General features: G+C 37.6%; 1 protein-coding gene across 6 annotated transcripts in view; it reads left to right on the forward strand.

Annotated features, from left to right (window-relative positions):
- Window positions 1-12,250, forward strand: part of LOC127582867 (rho GTPase-activating protein 21-like) — a 302,839-nt gene that overhangs the window by 241,861 nt on the left and 48,728 nt on the right. For all 6 annotated transcript variants that reach the window (XM_052038469.1, XM_052038472.1, XM_052038470.1 and 3 more), the window contains 4 exons: window positions 2,138-2,299; window positions 3,646-3,757; window positions 5,880-5,937; window positions 9,861-9,998. In XM_052038469.1, the coding sequence (XP_051894429.1) occupies window positions 2,138-2,299; window positions 3,646-3,757; window positions 5,880-5,937; window positions 9,861-9,998 (470 nt within the window). The remainder of the gene's footprint in view (window positions 1-2,137; window positions 2,300-3,645; window positions 3,758-5,879; window positions 5,938-9,860; window positions 9,999-12,250) is intronic.

A 12,250-nucleotide genomic window follows, 5' to 3' on the forward strand; every position in this document is an offset into this window, starting at 1 on the left:
CCTCAAAACATTAGTTGGTCTGCCATGCACTGACAAACTTAGTATGTCTTTATTGGCACTGATCGTTGAGTCAGTGAAAAGGCAAAAATCAATTTAAAATTGCCATTGAGTGTGAATGAAGGTTACCTGTTTTGAATCACGTGGAATTGTTGGAACCTGGAAGATGTGCAGCAAGGAGTGGTTGAAACAAAGACCCTTGAGTCTTTTAAAGGAGATTAGATAAATATTTGATGCTGCTGAGCATGCACAGCCATGGGAGGAACTTGGACTAGATTGATTTTGTTTAGATTGCGTTTTTCTGTGCTGTAAAATCTGATGATTTTATCCTGTTACAGTTGCAACTGAACACATGGTATTATAGATAACCCCAGTTTTATATGGCAGTCCTTTTAAAATATGTTTTGAGTTCTATTAAGGTTTTATGAAAATGTGCTAGGTATTAATGAACAGTTCTCTTTTTCATAGATGTTGTAAAACATTTCTCTGGAATTAAATGCTAAAATTTTGCCAATTCTATTTCTAAGCATCATATAGTGTTGTGTCAGGAAATGATAAAACTGTTGATACCCACATTTATGACAGTTGATATCCACATTTGCAACAGTTGATATCCACATTTGCAAATGTTATTTTTGTTGATAATTGGTCCAAGATGTTCAGGGTTTTCCTGTTGTAGTACAATAAATGGTCCCATTATTGCAGATTGGTAGGGCATTTGATTCACAATTGACAGACTATAAAATCAGCTATGCATCTGTTGTAACAAAATCCATCTGGCTTAAGTTCAAATGGTTTGTGGATTACATCTTCATAAGGAGTAAACCTAATTGTAGAATTTTCAGTAAAAATATTTCAACTCTTAAAATTATACAGGTGATCCCTGTGTTACGGGTGTTCCATGTTCAGGTCATGGAAATTCACCCTTATGGAATTTACAAATCACTACCCTAAAATTTGATGTACGGAAGAAAATACCCACACAGAATTTACGGGGAGGGGGTGGGGGTGGAGGGGAAGTAAACACAAAATGCCAGTGGAACAACAAGTTCTGTCAGTTTTTATTTTCAGTCACTCAGTACTGTAAGGCAATAAGAGTCGGAAGTGATGTCACCCCAGGTTTGCAATCACAGCCAAGTCCTTCCTTTGGCAGCCCCCTCCAGTCTGCCGTGCTCTTCATTTACAAGGCATTTTCTCTGATGCTCTGCATTGTGGGGAACCGCAGCAGCCATAGTTAACTCCTTAAAGCAATCCCTGGGCCTTAACTCTACTTCCACCAAATCACTAAGGTTTAACCCACAACCCCCCTGAACTTCTACATCACCTTTCTCCCTTGAATCCCATCCCCTTCCCCACTTCCTAAACCCTTTCCTAATCCACAGGGTCAGTCAGAGAAAATGCCTCACAGATGACGAGCACGTCAGCACTGTACTCTTAGATGTCTGTTCACGTGTCCTTGGACTGGAGAAGGCGTGGCAAAGGAGGGATTCGACTGTGACGGCCACCCCAATCGACGTGGTGACATCATACCCAACTCTTATTGCCACGCAGTATTGAGTGACTAAAAATAAAGATTGACAGAATTTGTTATTTCTTTCACACGAGACATCCATCCCCCAAGTCTAATGTTGACCTCAGCTGTTAAATAACGGCGGTGGGCCACTTTGTCATCGCTCATAAAATGGCTTAATGTGAGATAGAAACATCCCATGGAACATATCTCCACTTGAAACATGGGAGGTAATAGGAAAAGGGAGTTCACATTACAGTAAATCACAATAAGGATGGTTTTCTAGGACCGCAACCCCTCCGTAATGTAGAGTTTGTCTGCGTTATTCAGGCTTCAACCTTAACCGTAACTTTGTATTGAGTATGACCAGACTTGAACAGGATACTATTTAATACGGTTTGATCTGAGTTGATCTTAAATAAACGAAACAGCATTGTAATCATCTGTATTTCATTGACTCTTAAAGCACTTTGGGACATCTAGATGTTGTAATGTAAATGCAAGTCTTTTTTTTGTGTACAGAACTTCTGAATAATTAATATTTTATTCGCCTGATTACAAACAAACCTTTATTACATGAATACTGACAGTTAATTTATTACTTATCTTCGCTCCCTCTTACCTTTATAGATGAGCCAACGAGCCCAAGTATTGACCTGGTGGCAGGTCACATTCCTGCCTCAGCTGTTGTTTCCAGTGGCCAGAATTCAGCACCAACTATCATCACTAGCCCTGCTTCTCCAACCTTCACCTACCCCCTCATTCATCCACGACATTACTCTCAGGACTGTAGTAAGTTTCCATTTCTTTTAATAGTGCCAATATTTTCCTTAAGTCTGCAAACAAATACTAACAAAGCACTATGGCTTTATGTAATGTAATGTAGTGTAAAATAGTCTATGTATTTAAAAAATAAAACCTGGAATGTGTGTTAAACATAATGATGAATTTCTGCCCCAGAATAAGAACTAGGATTTTAGGTAAGTGATGGTGTGATTTTTTGTTGTGTTATAAGATTGATCATGTGGATTTCTGGAAGGATTCAAACCACTCTCACCTTTCCTATAGTTTCGAAAAGGAAAAATAATAACAACATAGCTTCGTCTGAGCTGGGGATAGTTTCAGAATAAGGCAGTTGAAGGATTTAACATTCTAAAATCTTGTTTATGAGGAAAGTGAAAATTGGTGCAATACAGTGCCTAGTCTTCTAATAAACCTTAAAATGTTAGAGCACAGTTGTATTTACATAGAGCCTTACTGAGTTTCATAATATATTGTATAAACATTTCACGCCAATGAATACTTTGAAATGCTGCCATCGTTGTTTTGTTGGCTAATAGAAACAAATATAACAAAAGCAAAATGCTGTAGATGCTGGAAGTCTGAAATGAAAGCAAAGGACTTATCAGGTCTGATCACATCTGTGGAGAGACAAATGTCAACCTGAAATAGTAACATTAACACTTTTTCTGGGTCCATAAATGCATTGATCTGCTGAGTACAGCTTGCACCTTCCATCTCACTGAGTACAGCATGCATCTTCCATCTCACTGAGTTTTAAACTCTTCCATTTTTAAAACATTATTGTTGTAAAATAATATATTTTTGTAAATTTAGAATGTGTATAAAAACAGTTGGTGGTGCAATGAATTGGTAAAGAATATGTTGTTTAATCACCACATTACAAAATTAGTTTTGGTGTTTAGAATTGAACTGAACTTTTTAGTCGATGCAATTGTGAAGTACACAGTAGTTCTAATTTGCAGGCATGAAAGAGTAGGAAATGGATCCCTGGTTCAGTATGTTTTATCATTATGTACATTTCTTTAAGGAAAAGTCTGAGAGTTCTGGAAGCATGTTTTCAATAGGGATCCAACATAGAATCAAAAGTCTTAATCAATACATTACTAAGTTATAGGAAATTGATGCAAGCTGTTTGCAAAACAAAATTATAGATTTCAAGTTTCTCATAATACCTGAAAAATAATATCCATTGCTAACATTGAAAAACAATTACAGTAAATAGCTAATAATATTGGAATCGTATAATATTGAAATAGTAACAGGCAAATTAATGTGTATTGTAATTTTTTTTTCTAAGTGCCTTGATTTGACTTTTATATTGTTGCTTTTATTAGGCAGCATCAAAGCTAGTCGACGGTCATCTTACCTTCTTGCTATCACAACAGAGAGGTCAAAATCTTGTGATGAAGGATTGAATACATATCATGATGAGGCAAAAGTGTACTCGTAAGATTTTTTTTTATAATTTAAATTGTTTCATTAGATAATACACATAAAAGGCATGATAGCCTAGAAATTGTATCTATTTGTGCTCATTTTCCATGTGCCATTCATACAAAGAAGCAGAAATTAGCAATCATTTCTAGGCGAAAACACAGCCATTGGGAAATTGGCCCAGACACTTCTGTGCGTGGTCCATCTCAGTGTGTCTGACATTTTTCTGACATCACTTACACATTTAGTGACTTCACAAATCGTTAAACACAACTTTCGTATTAAAAAATTTACAATAATTCGATCTTATAGCTCACATTAATGAGTCCACGCCCACAAGACTATTATGTTATGGCATGGGGTAAGAGCATCGACATCATTTAAAAAAAAATCAAGTGTCAAGCATGATGTAAAAATATATTTGACAAATTAGCAATTTATTTCCAGTGTCTTAATTGCCCTATTATTAATGAGGTCTGTTAAAGCGTAAATTCTATTAGGATAAAAGGTGCCCTGACCATATTTCACACTCTAACATTTCCTTGTACTTAGTACAAACTGTATTCTGTATAGTAATTCTTCACTGTAGCTATCTACTACCTTGCAGAGAGAATTAAATATTAGTGGGCATTAAAACAGTGCTCTTACACAATAATACTGCTTTTAAGACACCATAAACACAGCGATCTTCAATTGTAAGGTTCTTAAAGCAACATTGTCCAGTTTCCTTGTGCCATGCTATGCCACATTCAGCATTTGCCAATCTATTTACCTGTCTTGCAATGTCTGCAATTTTCCGTCTGCAAAACATGGCAGCCAGATGTTAAAAGGACAAACTGCAATACAAGTAGCATTCTTCCAGCTACAAGAGGGTGGTGGAGTTCCCCTGGGGTCAGAGGGATCTGTGAGGGCTGGGTATGAATAGTACCTGCAGGAGGTGTGTTCTTTTTACAAGGGGACCACTGAGACCTTTCAGGGCTATCCTGACAAGAGGATCTCTGCAAGGATTAATAGTATATGAGTGCAGTCTGTGAATGCTAGCATTTTGGGGTCCCCTGTAATTAATGCAAATTCCTAAATCTGCATTATCTTTTCCATTGGGCTGAGGGCAAAGTACCTTGAGTATGAGGTTTGGATGATGTCTCTGATGCAACAGTGAGCAGATAGCTAAGGTATGGCATGAATTAGCAGGAGCAAACTGGATTGAGCATGAGGCTGGGAAACTTTGACCTCCACAAACAATGGAGCCTTTGAGCCTGTGTTTGAGGTCACACCAGGTTACAGTTTTCAGTGAGAACAAAGAATGCAGTTTGATCGTTGGCTCTTACATAAAATGGATTTAGAGAAAACTGGGTTGGTAGAAGCTGACTGTTCAGTGAGTAAATGAGGACTTTCATTTTTCAAACTAGTAAGGTTGAAAATCATTCTGGAGATGTTTTGAGCATTATATTGATCTTGACCTCATTTGGAGGATTTTTATGCTGGAGATAAAGGTGCCAGCATAAGCAAAATTCCCACCAAAATGTCAGGGGTCAATTATCCTATGAACAATAAGATACCCAGAAATGGATAGAACATTGCGATATTCTGGATTAAGCTTATTTTCAGCTGCACAGCACTGTTTATTTTATCCAGAGATCTGTACAGTGATTGCATAGATTTTCTTTACATTGGGTCAGTTCTTTAAGTAAAAATCATTATATGAAGGTTAATAATAAAAACATTTTTAAAAAAAAGATCAATGTGTGTGGCAGAGGCAATTATAGTTGAAATTAAAACAAAATTCTTGATGTATATAGCATCTATAAAGACAAAAGGTATTTGGTCTTTCTGATAGGATTGCTTATGAGAATCTTGCATTTAAAGGTTGTTAACCTCAGTGAAAGCTTAGATATAACAGCTAACACAGCACTATTTCACATTTTCATACTTATAACTTATGGATATAACCAAACCTTATTTATTTTAGAGATCCAAAACATTTGACCTTATAACAATTTATACTTTTTAATTTAAATCCCAGCTTTAAATTTGGCATGCTTTGTAGCTTATAACCACATTCTATGATAAGTAGATGCAGATATGTCTGGCAAGTTGATGTATTTTGATCCTTGTTCCCATTGATTATTTTCAGGAAATTGCCAATCAGAGTTCCCAGTCTGAAGATGCTGAGAAACTTTTTCACGGAAGGGGTAAGGATTGATTTAGAAATAAGAGTGGAGAGGAATTAGTAGCTGACAATTGTTTGCCAATGAAGTTTCACAGCCAAATGAATACCTGACATTTTAGGTTTTTATTCTTATCAATGGATAGAAGCCCACACATCTGAGAATGTTCTCGTTAATTGCAGGGTTATACCTATTGGTGAGAAATGTGATCATTTTCAGATTAGTTCAGTACTTGAAATGGGGAGCCAAGATTAGGTGCTGCTTTCTGGTGAAGAAGTAAAAGAGTGTGAGGCACACTGATCTAATTCTTCATTCACAGATCAGTCTTCATTGCAAAGCCACATATTGTTCTTTTATTTTTGCTTTATATATAATTTCAATTTCAAATATCTAGGTCGGCACAACATTGTGGGCTGAAGGGCCTGTATTGTGCTGTACTGTTCTATGTGTGCACAGGTGCCATGAAAAACTTATTTGCAGCAGCATCACAGACACATAGCATCAGATAAGCAGCATTCACAAGAAAAAACATAAATCAAACATAAATTATACACAATTTTTACAAGAAAGATCACAATTGGAACAAAAGAAGTCCATTTTAATGCCAAGTGATCAGAGTGGTCGTAGTGTTGCTGAACTGTAGTGATTAGGGTTGTGCCGGTTGGTTCAAGAACCGAATGGTTGAAGGGAAGTAGCTGTTCCTGAACCTGGTGGTGTGGGACTTCAGGCTTCTGTACCTCCTGCCTGATGGTAGCTATGAGAAGATGGCACGGCCCAGATGGTGGAGATCTTTGTGATGGATGTTGCCTTCTTGAGGGAGAGCCTCAGGTAGATACTCAAGGTGGGAGGGATATGGGCCAAACACAGGCAAATGGGACCAACACTGGTAGATAACTTGGTCGGCATGGATGTTGGGCCGAAGGGCCTGTTTCCGTGCTGCCTGACTCTATATATGAATCAATTAAGTAGGAGAACCTCGGGCAAATTTGTGAATTAGAGTTGGTTGGGGCTTAGGAATATCTCTGATTGAAAGGTCAGTATACTCAGTCATCACAGCATGCACTGCAGTTGTGACAGTATTAAACGTGTAGGGTTCATTACAAATATAGACATATGAATGTTGTGGGGTGAAGGTGATATCAAGCATGACAATATTTGCAGATGTATCTACCTGGAAATTCATCCCTGATTTGTATCACCAAGTGCACCATATATTTGCATTAGTACCATTAAAGTGAATGAAATGTGCTGCTACCACTATGCATTTCAAACATTTTTAACGATAATTTTTAATAGCAGTGCACTTTAAACAAATATCTCTTCCATACCTTCTCTCATTTAATGATTTGCATTACACAATAGGGTATCTCTTCCACCTCCAGTTGACTATGGGCTACTCCAGAATAAGCATCTAGTGTGCATGAAACCATTATGTTGTTGTTGAAATTCAACTGATTCACTGATGTCATTTAAAGAAGGATGTCTGCTAGCCTAACCCTGTCTGGCCTTGGTGTGATTCTAGCCCCTCAGGAATATAGTTAACTCATAATTGCCCTCTGAAATGACCTCAGAAGCCACTGTGATCAAGGGCATCTGAAGATGGGCAATAAATCTTGGCCTTCACTGCAATGCCTACCTCCTTTGATAAATGATGAAGAAAATCTCTGAATCTGTAAGATAACATTCTGTGGTCATGTTCCTTATTTGTCACTTTGGTGTCTGGTTGGGGAGTGGGAAGTGAGTGCAGAGATTTCAGGGGTTTTTGCTGTGAATGGTTGACAGATGGGTTGGAGGATTTGAGGACCTATGTTTTAAGTAGAAGGTTGAGGTGTGTTCAGGGATTAGGCCAAGGATGAGGTAATTAGCAGGGGTAGCTTTTGGAGATTAACACTTCTATCAGGAACCTTGCTAAATCAGGAGGGAGATTAGGCAATGTGGGGCATTACATTGGTTATGTGGTGGTGGGGGTTGGACAAGTACATTGGATGGATGAAAGCGAGGCATTTGCCTATTAGAGCTCCCAGTCCAACAATACATTATTAGTAGTCCCAGCAGTGCCTAATGTTGGTTGCTTCTGGACAATGTGTCTTGAGTTCTCCTGCAATACTTCAGAAGGAATATTGCACAGGGAACACTGTCATCTCATTAACTTCTTGTGGAGATCTTGTCAAATTATCTGATTGATGTGAAACAACCCATAAGTCATAATTACTGCCTTTCTCTACAGAAAACATGAATTCATTTGGATAATCCTGAGAAAGCAGTGTTATTTTATTGAATTTTTAGGTATAAATATTTTAGTAGGCATGCCACATTGCAGCAACTGATAATGGTCTCTGTTCACAATTCAGTTTACAAGTTTTGAAAGGAGAATATTAACTAGACAGTGGACAAAATGAGACCAAAAACAAACAGCTGGAGAAGCTCAGTGGGTCAAGCGGCATCTGTGGAGGAAAATGAATAGTCAATATTTATTTATTGCTCCAGATTCCAGCATCTGCAGTCTCTTGTGTCTCTGTTAAAATGAGGCTGCTGCACTGTTTGAAGAAGTTTGGAAAGCCATTATATCCATCAATGAATAAAGCACCTCAAAAGGTTAAGTTTGCTTTCTTGAGAAGAGTTCTGTTTCATGGATGTAATGAGAAATTGATTGAAAAGCAAGTGGTGTTCTAGTATGATATCCTGTGAGATATGGTTTTCCTGACAGTTAAATGTGACATGGACAAAACAACTTGGCCTTTACTGCTGGTTGCAGGAAGTGTGTGGCGTAGAGGTCGTACAAGGAGAGATGATGGGGAGAGAACAAAATAGATGCTATAAATGTAAAAAAAATAATAAAATTGATTTGAATAAAGTGGTGTCCAATAAAGGACTACTGCAACAGAGTGCTAAACTTTCTGTATCATGATTCATTTTGTTGCATACCTCACTGAAGATGCCATATTTAGACCTAAACTCTAAGTTATAAATTTGTTCTTAAACTCCAATACTTCCCATGGTTAGTAAGGTACAGAAGTTCAGCCATCAAAGGAATAACCTGCAGTGTCTGAATAATTTGCATGTTGGTTCTTTGTGCTATTAAGTGAGAGGTTCAGGCTTTTGGATAGGGCAATAATCTACTGGGTGACTGGTCTCTCCGGAACCACCATTGGCAACCCAAGCAATTTTAATTGTCAGGCCTCATGGGCATATCAGTGATTAACTAAAATGGTCAGGAAATCTGTGAAACTCAGTCAGTGAAACCTAGTTGAGTCCAAAGACAGAGAATAGATTCCGCAACCTGAGTTCCTGGATGGTCAGCAGTTTGGGTATCCAGCTAGGAGAGATCGATTCTTCCATCTACAGCCCACTATTGCACTCCATTCCTCCTGGCCTTTGATGATCTAGTTAGGTTCCTGCTGTTGAACTGTCCCCACTGATTTTCTGTTTAAAGTGTTGGGATCTATTTCCTTCAGTAAAACTCAGATCATCTGTCATCCTTGGGACATTGGTAGTGCTGGATTAGCAGATTTTCCAACCTAGTGGATGTTACTGACTTTTTCTTACATGTTACACAGGATAATAAATTTTCTAGTGAACCCAGTGAATTTAAAGGGAGCAAAAATTAAATAAGCATTCTGGACCCCATCTCTGGCAACATTCCTGACCTTTGGTGTTCCAGATCCTAATCCTGGGTCCAGCCACGCCCCTGGCTCTGGCTGCACAGCCTGCTTGCACCCTGGGTGCCTGGCTTGCACTAATCAGTAAGCCAGATGCTGAACCAGATTTCGAAATAGCTGGATGCCAGAGTATTGGAGCTTTAATGTAAATGGATGAGGTGTCCATTTGTCTTAACTAAAAAGGCATTTTAAAGTTATACTGATTTGGGCACAAAATGGAAATTTAGAAATGTTGGTTTCATACTCTTTAAAGAATGATTATTCACAATTGTGTTATTTATCATTTAGTCCTTAGAAAGCTTGGATGTATCTGAAAACAACAGATCTAAACGCCATTCTACATCTGACCTCTGTGATGTGACCTTCAGTGATGTCAGGAAAGAGGGCTGGTTATACTTTCGACAGCTTGTCACGGAGAAGGGAAAGGCAAGTTCTAAGTCTGCATCAAAGCTTTTGTTAGACAGATCACTTAATAATTTAGAAAGAGAACATGTATTTGTGTAATATTTTATAACATCACAAAGTATTTTAGTTTTGATGTGGATTCACTGTTACAACTTAGGGAAACTTTTAAATTTATTATTGTATACCATTAACCTTCATTGCATTATACATGTGGAGTCAGAACACAAGGTATTCAAGGGAAGTCAAGTAAAAGATGGTGGGAACCAGGGCATACAGTAATAATTTGGCTGCTAATTTAATGTAACACGTAAAGTTTTAGATATCATTAAAATTAAATAATTTGGAAAGAAGGAGGATAGAGTTGGGTGGGCTTTAATAATTTCAGAATAGTATGCACTGAGGAATTAGGAGAGAACTGGTGTTTATAAAACACCATTCATGACTTTGGATACCTAAAAGCACTTAGTGGTCATTAAGTATTTCTGAAATATTGCATAAGCCTTTGTTGCGGGCAAGATAGATAGGTCCAACAAACATATGGAATACATGACCAGATAATGTCATAGAGAGTCATAGAGTCGTGCACGCTTTGGCCCATCATGCCCATGCCAACCCATTTGTCCATCCACAGTAATCCCATTTTACCCACGTTGGGTCCATATCCTTTTATCCCTTGCCTATTCAAGTGCTTATCTAAATGTCTCTTAAACATAGTGATTGTATCTGATTCCACCACCTCCTCTGGCAGCATGTTCCAGATGTCAACCACTCTCTATGTAAAAACAAAAAGCCCCTCAGGTCCCCTTTTAAGCTTCTTCCTCTTACCTTAAACCTTTGCTCCATTGTGTTGTAGCCTTGTTAGTTGAAACATTTATATTAATCAAGCCACCACTTCATTGCTTCTCTTACAATAGTGCCATGTGTTAAAGAGGGCCTTGCTTTGCCTGTTTACTGAAATTGTACTTAACAGTATCATCTGGACTGGCCAGTTCTGTGAAACCCCAATAATATATTTCAGAGTGATGTTGGAGGAACTCAGCAGGCCAGGTAGCATCTGTGGAGAAAAGCAGGTGGTCGACGTTTCGGGTCAGGACCCTTCTTCGGTGTCCTGAAGGAGGGTCTTGACCCGAAATGTTGACCACCTGCTTTTCACCATGGATGCTGCCTGACCTGCTGAGTTCCTCCAGCATCATAGTGTTTTTCTTCTAGATTCCAGCATCTGCAGTCCTTTGTTTCTCAAATATATTTCAGAATGTTGCTATTACAATGTTCTATATTTCCTTGGTTGCACATGCCATTCATGATGACCTAACATGTTCCTGAATAAAAATCTATTATTACATTTTACTGGGAATGATAAATCATCCTAATGAAAATAAAATACATTAAATTAAAAACATGGAAATATCATTGTATCAAAAATATTCATGATCAGAAAACATTGAAATTCTTCACTGTGTCTATGTTCTTTGCTATACTTTCCAAAAATGGAATGTAAGCAAGAGGTGTCTGTAATTCAAGGAAAGTATTCCCATGTTCTTTATGAACTTTACATTTATGGGTGATGTGTCTTAAAACACGAAAATATATGATTCTTTTCAAGCAAAAATACAAAGCTTTATGTAACCATTTTCTCCTAAGGAAGCACCCCCTTCAATCAGGAGTAAGGCTTTCTTCAACTCTTATTAATTCCGTTCCATAATTGGCTCAAACCATTTAAAAAAAATTAGCAAGCTTAGGGTTGTTGTTAGGAAGTTGTTCTTCACACTGTGAGTGAGTAAAACACGAAACAAGCTCTTTAAAAACTTACTGACGGAACCCTTGCTGTTTTATCTATTTCCACAATTTTGACTCAACATTTAAGTACTGGTTTCACTGTAGTAAATGTTATTTTCGCAAAAGCATTATTAATTAATTCAACAAACTACAGTGATCTACTTTTGTTTTTTTTCCATTTTGCTGAAAAGAACTAGAGCTACGGCTATCGATTTACTTTGTATGATGTACAGCATGATCCAGAATTTGAGGTGAATGTTGAATAATTAATTAGGAATATGCTCTGGGGATGTTTAATGTGAGGTAATTCAATACTGAGGTATCAAAGTGGTCTGATCTGATTCTCTGCATATTCCATATAACCAAAAAGTAGTGCTGGAATAAGTATCAGTTAAAAGCCTGCATCAGACTTGGTTCCTTTGTCAAGACCCAGAAGTTTAAATGTAAGTACAAAATGAAATGATATCTTGATGTTTTATAAATATCATATTAGAAAG

Source organism: Pristis pectinata, chromosome 25 (genome assembly GCF_009764475.1).
Source record: "Pristis pectinata isolate sPriPec2 chromosome 25, sPriPec2.1.pri, whole genome shotgun sequence".
NCBI lineage: Eukaryota > Metazoa > Chordata > Chondrichthyes > Rhinopristiformes > Pristidae > Pristis > Pristis pectinata.